Below are 23,302 nucleotides of genomic sequence, written 5' to 3'. Positions count from 1 at the left end.
CAGGGTTCCCTAACACCACGCCATCTTGCCGGCGGACAAGCTATGATAGCCTCTGTTTATCAATAATCTAAGTAAACAATGGGTTCTACGGAAGCACATATCACAGTATGACAGCTCAGGACTGTGGGGCAGCTTGTATCACTACACCGGACGGCTGTGCTGCCCGAGAAAAACGCTTATACGTTTGATTAATGGCATATGGGTGCCGTCTTACCTTAGTGATTGTTTACCTTTGTGATGGTAAAGAGGCTAGGGAGCTAAATAACTCATAGGGGTGCCTCTTCTCAGTGAATCTGCCTCCAGGCTGGCGCAATGAACAAGGGACAAGGGAGACCAAGTCGTGCCAGGTCACACGAGCGTTTATTTCGGCAATTTTATCATCGATCTCAAGAATTTTGCCATCGGCGGCACCGGCAAGTCCAAAACACAGTTTGTGTTCTCGATATGGAGGAAGACGAACATGCGTGTCTTGTATTCTAGATACTGAGAACGCTTCACCTTTTCCTCCTCCCCCTCTTTCCCTTCTAATCCCCCTAATCCTTTTCCTATTCCACTTTCTCTCTCTCTCTCTCTCTCTCTCTCTCTCTCTCTCTCTCTCTCTCTCTCTCTCTCTCTCTCTCTCTCTCTCTCTCTCTCTCTCTTCAATGGACTTTATACACCTTTACGTTGTTACTTTTTTTTGTGAGAGAGATATAACCCCCCCCCCCCACACACACACACATATGTAGTACACACAAACAGACAAATATACATACAACTACACACACCCCTTCAAAGAATCCTAGATCACCAAAAGTGCAGCTGGCGGCAAGACATCAAAGAAGATTTAACTGCCTTGCTAATCTCTTAATTGCCTTTACCTGCTGCCGCTCTACATATATGCCTAAAAAAACGCGCCCTGTTTCGGTTAGCATCGTGTGACCACACCGGAGGCAAAAGCACCGGCGTGGAAAAGTACCGGCGTCAAAAATTGCCGACGTAAATACTCGCGTGACCCGGCCTAAGGCTCCAAAGGATGCCTTGACACGAGGAACAGAACGACAAAGACGTTTCAATGGACCCTGAACACGCTAGTGCAGTCTCCAGCCGTAGTGTGATTGCATCTATGCCTCTTTATCTGAATACACTGTATACTGTTACCGTCATACTATACTGGAAGTTGGTGAACTATTGGTCATTAAGTGACTTGCTACCCGTTGTAGTGCTCCGAGACGGGGGTGTTTGACTGTCATATTTGTGATCCTGAAGAAAAATGCTATTGTTGACAGGTCTGACTACATTATATCGTGCGTCAATGAGACGAGTCGTTTCATGGCCCTATTGTGGTGGCGGCAATGAATATCAACAAGAAGGTGTGAAATAAAAGCTGGCCGTAAAGCAATGTATAGGGGAGAAGGTGGTAATATTGACCAGGTAATAGTAACCAGGCCATATCTCAGAAACTAAGTGCTACTGACTATTGTTAACTGAGTTCAAACATGACACTAGTTCCCCATTCTATAGGCCACCAAAGTGCTTCTTGAGTCACTCACTCGAGGTGCGTCGCTCTGAGGGCCAATTATTTAATTCTTGCTCAATAAAACATTTTTTTTAGGTGAGATTTAAAACCTGTTTTCCTATATAAATTAATAAATATTGACTCTGATATATAATGTTGATTAGTCATAAGATCACTTGTTAAAATGACAGTTAGTTTTTTGGAAAAACAAATTAGTTTAGAATTTCTGCTAACTAATTATGAAAATGTCATGGGGTGGTAATATGGACAAGCATGTTCCGCATTAGTCCCATTCCATATCTCCAGGGTTTATCTCCCACACATCATGTCTCCAGTTTCTGAGGCTAAAAAGTTGTCCAACAGAGGTCGCAAAGCTTTAAAATCATCTCTCTTGACTTTCTTTCCATACGAGGAGGCTTTAAAGGTCTCATATGGAAAAAAAAAAAAAAAAAAAAAAAAATCACGCTCCAAATGAGAAGAACTACGATCGAGTTCAGTGTGTGGCGTGCCGGGGACGGGCTCATGTCTTGTGTAGCCTATAAAATGGTGGCTGTGAAACTGATTTTTCAATTAGTGACTTCTGTTCTTAAACTTCCCTTTTCACTGTAAAAGTTTTATTTATCCATTCACAAAAAGGAATATATTATTTTGTTATTTTCTAAATTATTTCATATTACCAACCCACGTGTTCCATATTACCACACCCCTTTCTACGATCCACTTTTTTGGATCTTCTTGAATAAAAAAGTGTAGCATTTGAATGACTTAGTTTTTCTCACTATAACTCTTAATGTGTTAAGACGATAAAATTTGCCAATACTTAAGATGGTTGTTGATGCTATTTTTCCCTTTAAAGTCGGTGTTTTTACCCGAAATAAAAAAAGTGGTCCATATTACCACATCCTCCCCTATAGCTATACTTTGCGATGGCACACCTGTGCCATCTGTCTTTTTGAAGTGTGCACGTGACTGGCGCCTTCCCAGGCCCCTGGGGGAGCCGTGGGTCACACGCGGGTCATAGCTCACCAATCAGGCACAGAATACTTTTCTAATTATATTCAGTGTACTTCCCGGGAACAAGTTCCACGCAATAATAGTCCTGGACTTACCTATCCTGTATTATTAACTAATCTAACCTGAACTGGGCCGGGAGCTGAACACTGTTACAACCCAGCATAATGCGGCCGGGGCACAAAGGATATTGGCCCTCTACTGCCAGCTTATTAAGGCGCCCATGGAGGTATGAAGGATGGAGAGGCCGGCATCCAAGCGTCTTGAAGCTAGCGATTTTTCAGTCAGCCATATTGCGATAGAAAGGAATCCATTGTCAGCAAGTAGCCAAGTCACCGTAGGAGCGGCTCCAGCAAGGGTGTATCCTGAGACATTAATTAGTGTCTTTCTTTGGGTGTATCATGTACGTAGTTATATAGCTTTTCTTCCCCTCGACACCTTCCCCGTGAGTTATACTCATGAGTCAGCCCCTACCGGCGGCGCAGAAGCAGACAAGAATATATTGATTTTTTAACACTATAATTTACAGCGAATGTGTAATAATTTCTTAGATGACACTATTTTGATTAGAAAATTAGCATAAAAAATGCGGCGACTTCATATGAGTTAACGGTAAATGTGTTGTGGATTCCTAAAATGCTGTTGACCAACAAATGTAGATAGTTTGACTGATTCACTATTATGGGAATGAGACACATAATTATTGCAAAGTCGGGCCAGGAAGGCTATGAAGTATGAAATCATTATCAGTGTCATGTTTTGTTATCTTTGCAACTATATGACAACGCAGCCCGAGTTACTAATGGGAAGTATACGCCCGGGGGTGCGCCGCTTCACTCAATCACCGCCTATCTTCCGGACGGTCCCCCAAAGCAAGCGCTCACGCAGCTGCCCCGACCATCAGATGTCCTTCCCGGCAGGATCAATCGTCTTGCTACAACCATGAGTTAAGTAGGCATTCCCTCGGTCTCTTCCACTCAAGGTTGTCTCGCAGAATAATAATCCTATGAGCAGGATCGACGTCCGGGAGGCGTGCCACGTGCCCATATACCCGGAGTTGGCGTTCACGAATTAAGCTGGTAACAGGCCTCGATTCGGTTTCACAGAGTAGTCCCTGGTTCGACACAGTCATTCTAGCGATACCCTACGATCCTACGAAGGCACTTGGTACCAAAGGCATCGACACGCCTCTTCAAGACACTATTTAGTGTCCATATCTCAGAGCCTTACAGAAACACAGGGGCATAAGTGACTTCAAGATTCGGATCTTTGTTCGCCTGCATAGCTAGATATCGACAACGCCATATATTCATTTCCATAACACCTAGATCTGAGCTTATAACACTTACATCTGAACAGACCGAGGGATGACTTTTTTTATCACATTAAAGGATGAATAATTTGGCCGGCCTAGATATATTTGCTGCCTCCCTGAAGGCATACCCGTGGCCACGGGTTCGAAACTGGCTTATTAAGGAGGGAGACGGGGCATTTCGCAGCCAAAGTCTAGCACCTCAAACCTCCCAAGCCACGTAAAGAATGAGCCAAAGTCGCAAGTAATTAATCTCGGAGACCCCGCGTAATGTTTCCCGATATAATATTACAAATGGAGCCGCCTTAAAGTCCAAGTATATTGATGTTGGCACAGGCCTCGAGGCAGCCCTCCCTCCCCTCCCCCGCCATTACCCGTCCCCTTCACACACTTTTTGGTGGCCACCCTCAATCCTCGCTTCCGTCCTGCCTTCACCATTGGCTTACACAGGATGACGTCGGAAGGGCAAGGCGGAGGAGGGCGCTATTGATTGGCGGTGGTACCCGTGACGTCAATGGGGGAGGCACCGTTCCAAGACACGGGATTGGCCAGTGGCGGTTACACAATTTAAAGCTACCGGGCCAGGGACGAGGAGTCAGCCTCCATTCAAGAAGAGGAAGCGATGAGCTAGTTATCTTTAATATGGGACTTGTTTCGCTACACGAGTCCAAAAGAAATGGAATTAACGGAAACGAGTGTACAGCAAGTGCTATTCTAAGCGCGTCAAACACTTTATATTCCCTCGGAGAGTAAAACGTGATAACTTTGCTTCTCCAAGTGGTATTCTGCTAAAAAACACGCTGGACATGGTGGTGAAAAGTACAGGCAAGTCTTCGCGACGTCTGGCACTGTTACACTTCCGAGAAAATCCTATTCAAGCCTTAATCCTCTTCAGGTACACAGACGCGCTCGCTATTGAGATGTTTACACGGCTGGCGGGCAGTGGTTTGGAGTCCTTACGTTAATGCTGCTACCAGACTTACTTTTCATATTTAAATTTCACATTATAATATCAAAACGAGGACTAATCAGCGGGAAATGTTTTGATGGAGGCATTTATGTGACTGAAGAATAAAGTAGTCGAAATTTTTGGATGGGACAGTATTTCGTCGTGCTTCAGTATGCATTTTGATTTAGATTTTAGAGTAATGGATATAATTGGAGGTCTCTTACTTCGATCATCGGGGCACAAGAGATTCCGCGTGTTACTTATATCTAGAACCAGCTGTTGTTTATTCATTACTTTACCTAAAACACTCATCTTAGTAACACCAGCTTCGTAATGTTAGCGAGATCAGGAATGTCTATGGAGGGTTTTTGAGCCACACTGCCATGACAACATTTTACAGCACAACTATTACATTTTCTAGCTCTGCGGTTCGATAGTAGTGACCCATTAAATTCTTGGTGGCCTCATTGGTACACATGAACTAATAAGACCTAAACATACAAAAACAGCAGAGATCAAGGACATGAACTGAAACTGATGCGCACACAAACTAATTCCCTCCTTAGACGAGATGACATTAGGGCGCACGAGGGAAGAAGCATTGAAGACAGACTGCGCTTGACGTCTCGGGTCATCAGGGTGGGAAAACGCCTCCATTCACTATTTGGGAAAAAAAAAAAAAAAAAAATGCCACCACTTCTCAGGAATAATAAATGCGATCAATATACGTAAATGTGCAGACTATAATTTAGAAGCAAGAATATTAGGCCTACCTTGGGGACATATCTTAATGAAGCTGCAGGGTTTAATCATTCATAAGTGAGGAGAAGGACAAGAAAGAAGACGAAGACAAAGATGAGTTTTGAAGTCGAAGGTAACGAGTAAGTAAGAGTAATAGTAGTTAATACCAGTAGTAGTAGTAGTAGTAGTAGTAGTAGTAGTAGCAGTAGTAGTAGTAGTAGTAGTAGCGTCATTATTAGTGGTAGCATTCGTAGCAGTGACCGTAATAGGAGGAGGAAGAGGAAGAGGGTGATGAAGAGGAGAAACAGGAGACGGCTGATGATGATAATGATGATGAGGGGGAGAAGGAGAAGGTGGAGGAGAAAGAGAAAATCTTTACATTTCAGCCCGGAATCGTGCCGAATCTATTCTCCGACTTACCAAAACTTCTTTCATTATTAGAAAATGTCAACACCTTGCTTCTTCTAATTCTTCCCGTGACTTCTGGCATCTAGCCAAAAATATCTCCTCCAATTTCACTTCTTCCTCTTTCCCTCCTCTCCTTAACCCTGACGGCAGCACTGCCGTCTCATCTGTCTCTAAAGCTGAACTCTTCGCTCAAACTTTCTGTAAGAACTCCACCCTGGACGATTCTGGGCATATTCCTCCTACTCATCCCCCCTCTGACTCCTTTATGCCTGTTATTAAGATTCTTCCAAATGATGTTTTCTATGCCCTCTCTGGCCTCAACTCTCAGAAGGCTTATGGACCTGATGGAGTGCCTCCTATTGTCTTTAAAAACTGTGCTTCTGTGTTCACTCCCTGCCTAGTCAAACTCTTTCGTCTCTGCCTATCAACATCTATCTTTCCTTCCTGCTGGAAGTGTGCCTTTGTACAGCCTGTGCCTAAGAAGGGTGACCGTTCCAATCCCTCAAACTACCGCCCTATAGCTTTACTTTCCTGTCTATCTAAAGCTTTTGAATCAATCCTTAACCGGAAGATTCAAAAGCACCTTTCCACTTCTAACCTTCTATCTGATCGCCAGTATGGATTCCGCAAGGGCGTTCTACTGGCGATCTTCTTGCTCTCTTAACTGACTCTTGGTCATCCTCTCTTAGCCGTTTCGGTGAAACTTTCTCTGTTGCGCTAGACATATCGAAAGCCTTCGATAGAGTCTGGCACCAGTCTTTGCTTTCTAAACTGCCCTCTTTCGGATTCTATCCTTCTCTCTGTCCCTTTATCTCCAGTTTCCTTTCCGGCCGTTCTATCTCTGCGGTGGTAGACGGTCACTGCTCTTCCCCTAAACCTATCAACAGTGGCGTTCCACAGGGCTCTGTCCTATCACCCACTCTCTTCCTGTTATTCATCAATGATCTTCTTTCCATAACAAACTGTCCTGTCCACTCATACGCCGACGACTCCACTCTGCATTATTCAACTTCTTTCAATAGAAGACCCTCTCAACAGGAAGTACACGACTCCAGACTGGAAGCTGCAGAACGCTTAACCTCAGACCTTGCTATCATTTCCGATTGAGGCAGAAGGAACCTTGTGTCCTGCAATGCCTCAAAAACTCAATTTCTCCACCTATCAACTCGACACAATCTTCCAAACACCTATCCCCTATTCTTCGACAACACTCAGCTGTCACCGTCTTCAACACTAAACATCCTCGGTCTATCCTTAACTCAAAATCTCAACTGGAAACTTCATATCTCCTCTCTCGCTAAATCAGCTTCCTCGAGGTTGGGCGTTCTGTATCGTCTCCGCCAGTTCTTCTCCCCCGCGCAGTTGCTATCCATATACAGGGGCCTTGTCCGCCCTCGTATGGAGTATGCATCTCACGAGTGGGGAGGCTCCACCCACACAGCTCTTCTGGACAGAGTGGAGTCTAAGGGTCTTCGTCTCATCAGCTCTCCTCCTCCTACTGATAGTCTTCTACCCTTAAATTCCGCCGCGATGTTGCCTCTCTATCTTCTATCGATATTTCCACGCTGACTGCTCTTCTGAACTTGCTAACTGCATGCCTCCACCCCTCCCGCGGCCCTGCTGCACACGACTTTCTACTCATGCTCATCCCTATACTGTCCAAACCCCTTATGCAAGAGTTAACCAGCATCTTCACTCTTTCATCCCTCACGCTGGTAAACTCTGGAACAATCTTCCTTCATCTGTATTTCCTCCTGCCTACGACTTGAACTCTTTCAAAAGGAGGGTATCAGGACACCTCTCCTCCCGAAGTTGACCTTTCTTTCGGCCACCTCTTTTGATTCTTTTTTGAGAGAAGCGAGTAGCGAGCTTTTTTTTTATTATTGTTTTCTTTTTTTGTTTTTGTGCCCTTGAGCTGTCTCCTTTGTTTTAAAAAAAAAAAAAAAAAAAAAAAAAAAAAAAAGTCAGCGAGCACTGCCATCCCGCGCTTCTTACCTTTTTCTTGAAGGTGGTGTCATCGAGGTCGTCGGGGGCGGCTACGAAGACCTGGCGCAGGAAGGGCTCTGTTTTGCAGGCCACCTCGCCGATCTGCGTCCTGTCGGTGGGGACGGTGCGCCAGTGGAGGACCTGCGGGGCATCAAACACCGGCCGTCAAGGGGTGTGTGTGGGTGTGGGTGGGTGGGGGGAGGGGGGGAGGAGGTGGGGGGTAGAAATTAAGTCACAAATACACCAGAAAAAAACATTTCAGAAAGAACGCCAAAAATAGCAAAAAAATAAAATAATGAACACCTCAGAAAGAATGTCCGAAAGAACACTTCGGAAAGAACGCCACAGAGAACACCTCATCAAGAAACACCTGGTAAAGAACACCTCAAAAAGAAAAGATTTAAAAAAAAAATCTAAAAAAAAATCAATTAGTAGTAGTCATTATAGTAGCGATAGTTGTAATAGAAGAAAACCTAATAAAAAGCTACCCTGCAGACAAACAACTGAATATGTACGAGAAATAGCAGATGGCAAAAATAACAGCATAGAGAGGATAACTATAAACTTAACAAGCAGACATAATAGTTTAGGAAGGGAAACTAACATGCTGATCACGCCGAAATAACAGCTTAGAGAGGAAGACTAAATCAACCACAGAGCAAGACCGTCCTAGAAAGGGTGAGCGTGGTGCCTCTTTCCTGCCGCCGGTGGCCTCAAAGAGTTTAACTTAGGCTGGTATTACAAGACACTTTCGCTTTTCACAGCAGCTATTTCTAAAGGTCAAAGAGGGGGATCAATCAGGTTCTAATGAGTGTTTTTTTAGGCTCAGGGTACAGAAGAAGGGTCAAACTACCACCAGGGTCATAAAACGAACCCTGGAAATGCCCACAACTCCTACTACGAAAGCCGTGTCAACTATGTGTTCTTAGGCGGCGATATGTCTCTTAAAACGACCCTTATTAGGAGTTAGGTTAGGACAAGGTTAACATACATCCACGGCCGGCTTCATGATTTTTCGGCGTCCATGATGGTCCTTGGCAAAATAAATAAGTAATAATAATAAATAAATGAATGAATATATAAAACCAAATCAAATGACTATAGACAAAAAATACGAGATGGAAAACAAATACCATCCAAATTATGTTGGAAGAACTTAAATACACAAAAGAAAATATATGTACAAAACGTGCCACATTAGCCCCCGATGCGCCAACCTGTTTTGACTCTCCCCTTTGCCTGTAGCGTTAATTACTGTTTTCACGACTCATTAGCGGCGATAAAGAGGTATCAGAGGAAGGACGAAGAGCTTTGTGCCGGGATAAAACATTGCACAGCTTCAACAAAAAAACTTGCGCTTCTAATCTAATGTATCAGCTATAAGCACTAAATACGTATCAACTGTCATGTTTGTTGGGGCAGCGCTGTAGGCGGCTTTTTTTATATATATATTTCTCCCTTGGGCTACCTCCATTACCGTGAAAAATAATAAAACTCCTATTGCCAGGCCTACACACAATAACAGGAAAAATAAACCTCACACAGTATACAGTCCTAAAGTAGAAGTATTGGAAATCCACAATACGCAAAGCCGAAACCTAAAAAAAAAAAAAAAAAAAAAATCACGTTGCTGTGTGAAAAGGTATGAATACATAAAATATGGGACAAGTTAAATTTTACATGCTCTATATGTCACAAGAAAACTATGAAGAACTAAACCACGAGACCAAAACAGATAGCATAAAAAAAAAAAACATTAAGAAACCCTTCACGAAACACACACACCAAAAAACCCACGAGAAATAAACATTAAAGAGCTATTCGACATACAAACTCAAGCCAAGACGAAAAGAAAACAGATCAGTGTATGAAAATCTTCAAAACACGACATGGGAATATAAGCGAGACAGGCACACCAATGATAAGCCTCTTCTTATAATACGCGTTCGTTCCTTTCCCTTCAGGACGGAGAAGAGCTGCTGCCAAGGAAAAGAGATGGATATATATATATATATATATATATATATATAGATATATAGAGAGAGAGAGAGAGAGAGAGAGAGAGAGAGAGAGAGAGAGAGAGAGAGAGAGAGAGAGAGAGAGAGATACTCGATGGAGACCAACTTAGTTCAGTGCTCCTGTATGCCCTCCTTCTCTCCCTCCCTACACCCCCCCCTGGCCGTGTGTACGTGTGTGTGTGTGTGTGTGTGTGTGTGTGTGTGTGTGTGTGTGTGTGTGTGTTGTAATTACTCGACTGACACATGTAATTAACCCTGAAATAGTATAGTCGGTTCACCCGAGTTTGAAGTGTGCATTATCGCGCAACGGCAACCTGCAGCCACACGGCATGTCCGATTTCGTGGATAATAATAATAATAATAATAATAATAATAATAATAATAATAATAATAATAATACTGTGTGTGTGTGTGTGTGTGTGTGTGTGTGTGTGTGTGTGCTGGCGGTAGTATGGTAGTAGTAGTGGTGGTGGTGGGGAGGAAGGTGGGAGTTTATAATGCATTCAAATCACATTCCCCCACAACATCACACCTTAATTAGCAAGAAGAGAAGTTTGACACAATATATTTTTCATATAACATTAATTTATCATTGTCTTCCATAATAAATGCTATTCATTCACTGACACCGTTATTTACAAGCAATAGTCACCAATCTTTCGTTCCTATCTTCTATTTATGCTCATCCCTGACGTAGGTTCTTGTGACATGCCATCTATGATCTACCTCTGTATGATGTTTCTTCCAAGTGTTTAGTGTTGTTTGATGATTCAGAAACACGGCCCCTCACAAAGTATGAAGAGAAACATGTGAGAAGTGCACAAAGAAGAATGGAAAAAAAGTTGGATATAGTATGACAATATAGAAAGCGATCTATAAGGGATAGACAGCCCTTATAGTAGAATAATTGTACCCTCGAAATTTAAGGGTCACGTTCCGACAGAGAGCCCGGAGGAGAGGTGACCTTTGAGCCAGATAGGAGTGTACTTATATCAGACAAAGAAGTGAAAAAAAAAAAAAAAAAAAAAAAAAAACGTTAGAAGCTTCTGTCCTGTTGTCGACTAATCAATAATGGCTAATGGTTAAGATGACAAATTTGTGTTAAAAAGCGTTATGTGCATTAACAATATATATATATATATATATATATATATATATATATATATATATATATATATATATATATATATATATATATATATATATATATATATATATATATATATATATATATATATATATCACTCTCTTCAATATTTATTCTTCACTTCATCATTTCCGTTTTGACAAATTAAATGATTAATTAAGAGAGAGGATCCAATCTTTTATTCACTGTTACCTTTTATAATTCTACGAACGCTGTCCATATATAACAAAACCTTAAAATAACACGCTTCTAGTAATATATTGTCATTTTCCTTCAATAAAGGCTGATGAGGCTGGTAACAAAGGTCAGAGCGTCCTCCGCCAGTCCGTCCGTACCCTGCCTGTCTGTCTGTCTGACTGACTGTCTCTTTCTAAATCGTTACATTATTCATTGCAGTGTGTCGGCTGCTAGGTGGTGTGGTGGTGGTACTGTTCGTAGTGGTAGTGGTGCTAGTAATGGCGTTGGTGGTAGTGGTGTTAATAATGGCGGTGGTAGTAGAGGTGGAGGTGCTGGTGTCGCCTACACTGTGACCACCAACTGTTGGTGGTCGCAGGGTAGGCGATATAATCCTAGGGTTCCTGCACACCATGTTTAACTACCTCTCCCCGCACGACACTGCCTTCATAACTCTACGCTCCTGCACGCTATGTTCTGTGCTTGTCACCTCTCCCCCCTCCCCCACAACTGCAACACCTAATTCTACTACTTCTACTCCTATTACTACTACTACTACTACTACTACTACTTCTACCTGTGCTTCTTACCCATGCAGTTTCTGTATCACGGTCATCACCATAAATACGTCTATCTCCGTATCATACTATGATAAAAGGAGCCTACAAGAGAGTCGTTCCTAAATATCTATGTTTTGCTATATGTCATCTCCCTTTATAAATATCTAACAATTCAGACTTTCAATCATCATTATACTAACCAATAACATGACTGCTGCTTATTCTATTTACGAAGCGATTACTTGCTTTCTCTTTCTTGGACCTAAATTTATCTACTTGTATCTAACTTGTAGATACTCCAAAGTGTCCTAACTTTTTTTTTTTACTTCATTAATAACACTTTTACAACCCAATAAATTATCAAGCAATGAATTCCGTGGTTAAAGCTCGTTACATCAGTTATCCCTCCTCACTTTGATGTTGGTTTGGTGTGTACTGTGTCTGGAGTAGCCTGTTGTGTGTGTGTGTGTGTGTGTGTGTGTGTGTGTGTGTGTGTGTGTGTATTAGGTGGTGATGTAGCCTGTGGATGTGTGTGCGTGTGTATTTGGTGTGCGGTGTAGCTTGTGCATGTGTCTGTGCGTGCGTGTCTGGTGTAGTCTGTGCCCGGTGTAACCTGTGCCTGGTGTGTCTTGTTGCGGCCATTAACAGGGGGCCAACAATGGACTGGTGGCCCCCGACGAGTGACCGCTGTGTTTGCTCTCGCCCTCTATCAACCAGCAGGCACATGGAGGGTGCCTGCCGGAAATACATGGGGCTTTACCACTACCATTAACCTAGCCTATCGTAACCACAACTACACTAACCTTTATCATTCTATCTATTCTATCATTCATCTGTCCTCTTCTTTGGTGTTGTGTAATGTGAGGTCGACGTAACCACCTCCACCACCACCACCATTACCTCTCCCAGAACTACCATCACTGCAGTCACCTCACATGGACATCAACAAGAGCAATGGCCTTATTCCCTTTTCAAATTTGACCCTACCCTCATTTCCCCTCTCAAATTATCATCCTCACCACCACCACTACCATCACAACAACAAACCACACCAATAATTTTACTCCCCTCCCTTCCTTCCCTCCCCCTTCATCAGGCTCCTCCCCGCCACTAACAATACTCCATCACCGATACATTACAGCCCTATAATTTAACTTCCCCATTAGTGATCCTTCAATCTCTCCCCCTCGTCCCCCCCCCCCACCATCATCACCAGGACGGGGGGTGGTAGGGGTGGTATTTCAGCCCCAACACCACCAGCCTGCAGCGACCATGGCGAGGAAGAGGGAAATGGAATCGATAACACCACAAGCATCCACGGAGTAATTATTTTTCAAGGTCAGAGGGGCAAGGGGTGTGTGTGACATGCCTTCTTCCTCTTCCTCTATTTCCTCTTCTTTTTTCCTTGTGTTGTTGTTGTTCTTTTTCGTCTTTTTTTCTAGTTCTTTTTCCGGTTGATCTTTTCCTTCTTCGTGTTCTTGTTCTTCTATTTCCTCTTCTTTGCTTCTAGTTCTCCTCCTCCTCCTTCTTCTTCTTCTTCTTCTTCTTCTTCTTCTTCTTCTTCTTCTTCTTCTCCTTCATCATCGTCTTCCTCCTCTTGGCTAACTCTTACGGAACCCAGGCCAGCAAGGTGGGTCTCCCTTTTTTTTTTTGGTGTGTGTGAATCAATGTTGTCGCGACCTTCAGTATTCATGTGTTCAGGTGCCACGCTGGTCCCGCCTCCCCCCTCCACTTTCCTCACGTCCCTCCACCCCGCCACTGCGACAAACACAGTGCAGACGTCGACTCTCCTCCGCCCAATGGGAGGGTCTGCAGCGGCTTCGACTCCCTGCCAGCAGCCAATGGAAGAGCAGCCTGCCTCTGACGTCACTTCTCCACCCCCTTCACGCCCCACACGAGATCTTGTGGCCCTGAACAGACGCTTTGGACGAGCGGGCACCACGCACGTCAGTACCTACATAGCGCTGCGGCCTATTATCCTTGGGGCGGTGTTTCTTGCCCAGCTGACATCACATGGGCTATTCTATACACCTGCCAAAGACGTGCCTTGCTGGTGTTATTGTTATTGATACTGCTTTTATTTATTTTTTTACAACAAAGGAGACAGCTCAAGGGCACAAAAAAAGGAAACAATAATAAAATAGCCCGCTACTCGCTGCTCCTACAAAATAAAAATTAAAAGAGGTGGCAGAAAGAGAGGTCAATTTCGGGAGGAGAGGTGTCCTGATACCCTCCTGCTGCTGCTACTGCTAATATTAATCTCCCTCTTCTTTGTGTTCGTGATCTTTTTTTCTTGTTCTTGTTCTTCTTACTAGTATTATTATTATGTTGAGTTGTGAACCCTTTATTACGATTTAAAGCAATAATGGTTTCGGTTCAATGTGCACCAGTTATTTTCTTTTATTTGTTCTAGTCCTTCTCGTAGCTGTATTTCCTCCTCATCTCCATCTTTTTTCAACTGCCTCTCTTTCTCTTCCTCCTCTTCTTCTTCCTCCTCCCCTTCTCCCCTATCATCTTTAATATCGCTTCGTTTTTTTCCTCCGCTTCCCTTTAAAACCATTCCAGCCACGAAATATTGTTCCGTCTATCCCGAAACTGAACTGCAGAGGAAAATATCAAGTATGCAAAATATATATCGACGTAATCTTAGATATCCGAGGTGTGTGTGTGTGTGTGTGTGTGTGTGTGTGTGTGTGTGTGTGTGTGCCTGCCTACGTACGCGCGCCTGACGACACTTTTTTTTTTTTTTGCTTCGGTCTGTCTGTCTTTTAAACCAGAACAAATCACCAGTCAGTATTCAAGCCAAGGCCAAGTCAACAACAACAACAACAACAACAACAACAACAACACACACACACACACACACACACACACACTGAACTCGAGAGACCAGCATTACCGGACAAACAAGGAGAATGGGGTGAGGGGGGGGGGGGGGAGAATACGACTTTTAACAGGGAAGGGATGAGAAAAAAATATGAGGAAAAAAATGAGGGGGAGGGGGGGGGACAACATCAGGAACAGTCAGCGGGGTAACCAAACGATGAAGAGGAGGAGAGGGAGAGGAGGGATGGAAGGGGGGGAGGAGGAATAGGGGGCGGAGAAGTGAAGAGGGAGAGGAGGGGAGGCAAAAAATATCCCTCCCTCGACTCTGGCTGCCTGATGGAGGATTAATCTCAGTTTGACGGCGCCAGAAATAGAGAGAGAGAGAGAGAGAGAGAGAGAGAGAGAGAGAGAGAGAGAGAGAGATTATTTGTGGTGGAAAGGGGAATAAAGGAAAATACAAAGAAAATAGTGAAGGGAAAAGAGGATGAGGAGAGGGAAAGAGAGAAGAGAGAGAGAGAGAGAGAGAGAGAGAGAGAGAGAGAGAGAGAGAGAGAGAGAGAGAGAGAGAGAGAGAGAGAGAGAGAGAGAGAAAGCACCTCATTACCCTCGCGAGTTTCGTTCTCCACTCCACTGACGTCAGAGCAAACAAATTTCCTTCTTGAAAGTCGCGAGGCGGATGGGATGGCGGCCCTTGTTGTGTTTGGGAAGAAAAATAATTTAAGCAGAAACGAAAGCAGCGAGAGAGAAAATAAAAGTCAAGGGAGAAAAGCGAAATCAGATTGTGATGGAGCGAAAAAAAAATAGTTTGATATAACGAGGTAAGGAAAGCACGAACGAAAGCAGTGAGAGAGAAAGTAAAAATCGAGAGAGAAAAGCGAAATCAGGTTGCAATGGAGCGTAAAAATAATGTGAGCACACGAGGCAAGGAGGGGGTTACGTAAAAGTTGAGCAGTTTTCATGTTTCTCAGACAACATAAACTTGAGGAAATGTGAGGAAATAAATTTGTAATACGAAACAACGGCGTGGCGGTGTGAGGGAAAAGGGAGAGAAGAAAAAACGAAACTCGAACGTAAAGAGATAAAAAAAAAGATTACTTCTCGGGACGAGTATAAGAAGAAAAATATAAAGTAATGGATTGAAAAGAAAAAGAAACGTCTGATCTTCGCATAAAGAAAATGGAACAAAAAGCAAACAAACACTGGGTAGGAATGGGTATTATAGTTATCCTAATACAACAAAAAAAAACCAATCACTACAATCTGAGAGTGCGGTGGCAAAAACAAAAACAACAAAATACAAAATTAACTACAGAAAAAACAAATTAAAAAACTAAAATCTAAAAATATGAGCTAAAAACAAAAACAAAAGCAAAACAAAAAAGACAAAACAAAAACAAATATAATCTAAATTAATAAGAGTCTGAGTGCAATAAAACCCTCAACAAATTCAATATGACCCACAAGAAGAAACAATAAAGAAGGAACCGACAACCTAATACTCCTCCCAGTCGATCCGTAGTAGCGGCCTTTCACTAAAACTCCGAACTCGTTTCCTCAGACACTTTCGGCTCTCACAATATCTCTTTCCCAAGGCCACAAAGGAGATTAGTCGGGTTCTCATAGGTGTTTACACGTTCATGGTGCAGAGGCCTTGTCAATCATCATTAGGCTCATAAAACTACCCATGGAAAACCCCACAACCTCTACGACAGCTCTTTTCCATGTGGGTGAGCAAGCCCCGGAATGTCTGAGAATGTGGGAGACTAACAAGACGAGATGCGAGGCTATGGCCGGCATTATAAGACACCCTCGCTTCTCACATCAGCTATTTCTAAAGGTCAAAGAGGGAATCAGTCGGGTTCTAATTAGTGTTTCTTGAGGTTCACGGTACAGAAGAAGGGTCAAACTACCACCAGGGTCCTAGAACTACTACTGGAAATGCCCAAAACTCCTACGAAAGCCTTGTCAAATATGTGAACTTGGGTGACTAAATGTCTTAAAATACGACCCTATGGAAGCATCAACACGCCCACGAGACACAACACAATCTCCTCTCTCTATATACTGAACCCCAACACTTGAGGTTCTATATTGATCGCCTCACTGTAAGGGGAGGGAAAGGGGGGATGGGGATGCAGGGAAGGGAAGGAGAGAAGGGAGGGAGGAAGGATGGGAAGGGAAAACGTGAGGGAAGGAGTGATGGGAAGTAGGGTAGGGAAAGAGGGAAGGGAGGGAGGATGGGAACGGAAAACAGGAGCGAAGGAGAGAAGGGAAGTAGGGAAGGGATAAAGGGGAGGGAGGGAGGATGGGAAGGAGAATGGGTTAAGAAAGGAGATACAAGTGTGGGAAGGAAAAAAGAAAGGGGTGAGGCTTCAATGTAGGGTAAGAGGAAGGAGGGACGGGGAGTAGGGAAAGGAAAAAGGGGCAGGAGGGAGGAAGCATAGGAAGGAGAAAGGGGTACGAAAGGAGAGATAATGAGGGTGGCAAGAAAGAAAGAAAGGCGTGGAAGAGATATCATAAGGAAGAAAGGAAGTTTTAACAAGGGTAAGGATTGTGGAATTGGGAGTGAGGGATAAGAGGAAGGGATGGGGGAGTGAAGAAAGGATGGGAGTAAGGGATGGAAGCGGGGGATGGAAAGAACGAATGAGAGTTAGGAATAGAAAGAGAGGAAGTAGGGAGGAAAGGAAGTTTTAACAAGGGTAAGGATTGTGTAATTGGGAGTGAAGGATAAGAGGAAGGGATGGGGTAGAGAAGAAAGAGATGTGAAGAAAGGATGGGGGTAAGGGATGGAAGCGTCAGGAACAGAAAGAAAGGAGATAGGGGAGGAAGGGACGGGAAGAGAGTATCGGAATAACGAATGGCAGGGAGGGCTGGAAGTGAATAGAGGAAGAACGAAAGGAAGTGAGGAATAGATATGACGTAATGGAGGAAAGAAAGGGAAAGGAATGATTATTTTTATGGTAAAGGAAACAGCTCACGGGCAAGAAACAAGCAAGCAAACTACAAAAGCCCGCTAATTGGTGTTCCTGCAAAAGTGAACAGGAGTGGCCAGAAGGAAGGTCAATTTCGGGTGGAGAAGTGTCTTGATAGTGATGGATGGAAGGGAGAGGAACATCGGAAGGAAGCGGGAAAGGGAATTGACGATATGGAAGAAAGGAAGGAGTATAGGAAGAACGGATATGATAGAGGGAATGAAATAAGTTAACCTGGTAGCAGCGACGGACCAAATTTGTGGCTTTACCGTGTACCAGCGACGGGCCAAATTTTTGCCATGATATAAACCCTCAAAAAAATGATGCATAAACTGATCACAAATGCGTTGATAGGTATATATTATGAAATGGTTTGCGTGAGTGATGATTTTTTCGCATAAATTCGCTTAGAGGGGCCTTTAAGAAACATGATCCCCGCAGCTACCGCGTTAAGGGAGAGGAAAAGCGACCGGAAGTAAGAAAGGGAAGTGACGATATGGAAGAACGAAAACAACGTAAGGAAGAACGAATGGGAGTAAGGAAGGAAAGCAGATAAAGGAAAGGAAAGGTGGAAGGAAGTGATAAATTAAAGTAACGATATAGGAGAACGAAAAGGAAGAACAGAAGGACGGAGAGAGGTTGAGGGAGGAACGAACTGGAGAGAAAAGGGAGGGAAAATTGACGGGCGGTACTCGGCTCACCCTCCCCATCCGTCTGATCCAAGGGCGAACAAGGCAATCTCAGAAATTTTGGGCTCCATTAAATTTTCTCTCTTTGTGTGTGTGTGTGTGTGTGTGTGTGTGTGAGAGAGAGAGAGAGAGAGAGAGAGAGAGAGAGAGAGAGAGAGAGAGAGAGAGAGAGAGAGAGAGAGAGAGAGAGAGAGAGAGAGAGAGAGAGAGAGAGAGAGAGAGAGAGAGAGAGAGAGAGAGAGAGAGAATAGATTCGTTGGTCTTGCGTCATCTTATGTTACGTTATCATTATCACATTATTTTCTTAAGTATTTTAGTTTTCATTTTACACTTATCGCATTTCTTCATTTCCTTGCTTGTCTTTCATTGTCACTTTCATAATGTTACGATAATTGTTTGTTCTTACTATTCTATCTTACGTTATCTGTTAGGTCGCGACTGTCATTGTTAGCGTCCTCGGTGAACCTTCTATTCTTCACAAAGCAATTTCTCTATTTTCATACTGCACGTGAGGTCACCGGGTTCTCTTCCTTTCTTGTGAGCAAAATATTATTACTTTCCAGCAAGTTATATATATTTATTTACCAGGATCTAAACAGGGAAACCTCTCTCGCAATTTAATTTAGCTCGATGCTCCCTCTCCGCCAACCTTCCACGAATTTCATCTGTTGTGACTTTCACTTAAATTGCTGGAATATTGCTTCTACTGTTCAAATTTTCTCACGGTCCTGTAATTTTCTTATCTTAATATATGTTACTTCAATTGTTCACATCTCACAATATTTTCTTATCTTGTTAAAAATATTACTTCAGCTGCTCATATCTAACAAAATCTTCTTATCTAATCAAATATTACTTTAACATTTACATCTTCTGACGGTGTTATCATTGTCTTAATAAAATCTTTACCCGTATTCATATAAACATCTCTTTCGTAATTTCCATTCACTCTCTTGTATCAGTGAGACCTACACTACTTGAGATGTCACTGTTTGTATGCATATGGCCGGTGTGGTGTAGGTACGATGGAGACAAATTCCGTCCGTCCGTCCGAAGTTACATGCAGTCAATATCTCTCACCCTTATGTCACTCCAAACAAAGAATAACATTAACAATACATGCGCCCTTCCCGGCAACTAGAGTGTCTGCATGTCTGTCTGTCTGGATACACACACAGAAGGTCATAATTCATATATTTACACTGTGCGAGACTGTGATGGTTGTTGCTGTTGTTGTTGTTGTTGTTGGTGGTGGTGGTAGAGGTATTGCTGGTGATGGTGGTGGTGGTGGTGGTTGTGGGTGGTGTTGGTGTTCAAGAAGGGATCAATATCACGGAGGGGGGAGAGAGAGAGAGAGAGAGAGAGAGAGAGAGAGAGAGAGAGAGAGAGAGAGAGAGAGAGAGAGAGAGAGAGAGAGAGAGAGAGAGAGAGAGAGAGAGAGAGGGAAAATGGAATGGAAGAGTCAGTCAGTCATTTGTGAACGATTTCCAGACAATCTCTTTAGCTCAGCAGGACAATATTCCCCCCCCAACTCTCTCTCTCTCTCTCTCTCTCTCTCTCTCTCTTTTCATATAAGTTAACCTCAACCACTCACCACCCTTTACACACACACACACACACACACACACACACACACGGCCTCTTTTCAACAACAATAAAGTCGGAAAAATTTAAGAAACGGACAAAATCTGATAGGAAGCAAAACAAGGAAACGAGCGGAAAGAAAAAAAAAAGGGGTCTCTCTCTCTCAAGAAAAGTCGGAGACACTCGTAAAAGTAGTCTATTTTTTGACCTTTTGTTGTTGTAACTCATTGTTCTCTCTCTCTCTCTCTCTCTCTTTAATCACATTCACATTCCGATGCATACGTAATATATATTGAGGAGAGAGAGAGAGAGAGAGAGAGAGAGAGAGAGAGAGAGAGAGAGAGAGAGAGAGAGAGAGAGAGAGAGAGAGAGAGAGAGAGAGAGAGAGAGAAAGGGTTGGGAGTGAGGGAGTATGAGGGAATGCGATCTGTATTGAGCCGAACACAGAATAATGGGGAAAAAAAAAGAGATGCAATAACGATTAAAAGAGGAGGAGGAGGAGGAGGAGGAGGAGGAGGAGGAGCTAGGGAACGAACAGGGAGACAAAGCGATAAATAAAGTGAGAAATAGAGAGATAGCGTGAGGTCGGGTGAAGGGGAGTGAAGGAGGAGCGAGGGAGGGGAAGAGAGAGAAAAATGAAAAAAAGAAGAGTGAGAGAAAGAGTGGGAGAGAAATAAATAAATAAAGAGAGAAATAGAGAGATAGCGTGAGGTTGGGTGAAGGGGAGGGAAGGCGGAACAAGGGAAGGGACAGGGAGAGAGAGAGAAAAAAAAAAAATGAGTGAAGGTGGAAGGGAGGAGGAATGACGGAAGGGGACAGTGAGAAAAAGGGATAAACAGAGAAATAAAAGGTAGGGCAGGAGGAGAGGAAGAGCAACGAAGGGGATAATGAGAGAAAAAGACACAAGAGGTTGAGAGACAGGAGAGAATGAGGGAGAGGGAAAGAGAGAGAGTAGGAGGGAGATTGATCAATATCGCCATGCTCACGGGAGATAGGTGGAGAGAACGTGGGAAGAGTAATGGAGGAGAGTGGAGGAGGGCGTGGGTAGAATGTAGATATTGAGAGAGAGCGAGAGAGAAAAGAAAGAGAGAGGGAGAGAAGAGGGACTGACTCCTTTAATGAGACGGTACTACTGCTTTCTCTCTCTCTCTGCTACTTTATCTTCCTCTCCTCGGCTTTGCTTTCGCCTTTTATCACCTCCCCCTCCTCCTCCTCCTCCTCCTCCTCTGTATTCTGTCACGTCTATAGAAAATACAACACAATATTGACATTCCATCATCACCAGTAAGTCAGTCAACACCACCACCACCACCACGCGACCCCTACGTACCTTCACCACCGCCGTCACCTTCACTATAAAAAAAAACAGTAGAGTCCCTCCAGTTATTACCGTTTTCTCTCGTGCCTTATATAACTACTTCTTCCTTCTTCGGCTGATGGCTACTTATAACACACACACACACACACACACACACACAGTGGAAACGAATGGACACGAAAACCAACAAACAGGCTAACAGTAGGGAAGAAAATTTAATACCAAATATGAAAAGATTGATGCTCCCACGGCCTCTCTCTCTCTCTCTCTCTCAACTACGTAGTACCCTGTCCCCTTTTCCCTCTCGCCTCCCCACGTTAGTCCCCCTATTTGTTATGAGTCCGTTTTCTTCTTCATCGCCCGGCCTATTCCCTCCTAACATTTTCTAGCCTCCGCCTTCCCAGTGCAGTGTTCTGACTTTTAAGTTTGCTACCCAATCCCCTTCCTCTCTCCAAAATGGCGCTCAGCTCTTCACAACTTTTTAAACTCACATAAACACACATTGGAGTTCGTTTGAGAGAGGCATATGGTATTCGATCCCCTCACTCTCCTAAATGGTGTTCAGCTCTTCAAAGCATCTTACATACACATAAACACACATTGGAGTTCGTCTGAGAGAAACGTATGGTACTCGATCCCCTAACTCTCCTAAATGGTGTTCAGCTCTTCAAAGCATCTTGCATACACATAAACACACATTGGAGTTCATTATGTAAGAGAGACGTATGGGTAGTCTATCTTCTTTCTTCTGAATGGTGGTCAATCTTCCCACACTCCCTCAAACACACACAAGATACACACGCTGGAGTAAGTCTGTGAGAGGCGAATGGTTGGTGTTCCTGTGGCTGGAGACGTAATACAGTGTGCTGGTGTGCTTTACATTCTTTTTGATTTTTGTTGTCAGTAATGAGTGTCCCAATAGTGTCCTTTTGGTAGACTGTGTTCGTTATCGTGCATACATGGCTCGTGTTCCTGTAATTGGATACGTAATGAAGTGATTTTTTTTTTTTTATTTCTCTTGTGTTTGTATTTGTAGGGAGTGTCAAAATACGGTCCTTCGTGTTCGTGTTCGTTATTTTTACACCAATGGCTCGTGTTCCTGTGATTGGATGCGAAATGAAGTGTGATTGTTCTTTTATGTCCAGTTGTGTTGGGGTCAGTGATGAGAGCCCATACAGAGTCACTTTCATTACACGTCGCCAATCAGACATCCGGGACTCGCTTTTCTGTGACCACATCATAACACCTGTGACTCTTGTTCTCAGTGTCTGTACAGCATCAGGATCGGTATTCTCAGACGCTTCCACCTCTCATGTTATATATTTCCAAAGGCTAAAATGGAGTTTAATCGGGTTTTCATGGGTGTTATTCACGTTTAAGGTACAGAAAAGGGGTCAAACTACCACCAGGGTCATAAATGTACCTCTGGAAATGCCCAATACCCCTTCAAAAACCCTGTCAATGTGAGTGTGTAAGCGGCGAAGCGTTTGAGAATATGGTCCCAGGCTTGGAGATGGCGCTTAGTGTGAATATCTTCCTTCCTATGACTTCAACTTTTAATTAAGGGGGTGAATATCAAGACAATACTGGAATACATCTATTAATTTCATATCGTATTTTTTTTTTTTTAGCGGAAGAATACAGTTGTGGCAATCTTTCTTCTACTCTTTTTTTTCTATTTTTTTACTGCCTACTTTTCGCCCTTTCTCTTATAGGAGTGCTAGCGGGATTTTTGGCTTATATATATTTATTTTTGCCCTTGAGCTGCTTCCTTTACTGTAAAAAAAAAACTTTATTAGTCTTTAGTCTGTCTTCTATGACCACAAAAACGTATCCTTTCCCAAAATTAGAAATTCCTTGAAGCAAAAAATGTCCATCCAATACTAGAGTCCCTTTAGTCTGGATCTTCAACCCCATGACCTTTCCGCTAAGTGACCGACGTAAAGGTGCTGGAAGTGATGACCTTTGCCCTCGCCCTTGCTCGCTACACCAGACGGCGGGGCGGAGGCTGGCCATCAATACCGGAAATTAAACTTTTTTCCCGCCTTTCCGAATGGGGAGACGATGCTATTTTTGGCGGTGAGAGTTTGTGGTCGTGTGGGGAAGAGA

General features: G+C 43.4%; 1 protein-coding gene across 1 annotated transcript in view; it reads right to left on the bottom strand.

Annotated features, from left to right (window-relative positions):
• Positions 1–23,302, bottom strand: part of LOC126998347 (uncharacterized) — a 178,425-nt gene that overhangs the window by 57,544 nt on the left and 97,579 nt on the right. The window contains exon 5 of the mRNA XM_050859858.1: positions 7,915–8,046. Coding sequence (XP_050715815.1) covers positions 7,915–8,046 — 132 coding nt within the window. The remainder of the gene's footprint in view (positions 1–7,914; positions 8,047–23,302) is intronic.

This window comes from Eriocheir sinensis, chromosome 14 (assembly GCF_024679095.1).
Source record: "Eriocheir sinensis breed Jianghai 21 chromosome 14, ASM2467909v1, whole genome shotgun sequence".
Taxonomy (NCBI): Eukaryota; Metazoa; Arthropoda; class Malacostraca; order Decapoda; family Varunidae; genus Eriocheir; species Eriocheir sinensis.
This window is presented reverse-complemented; position numbering and strand designations above follow the sequence as displayed.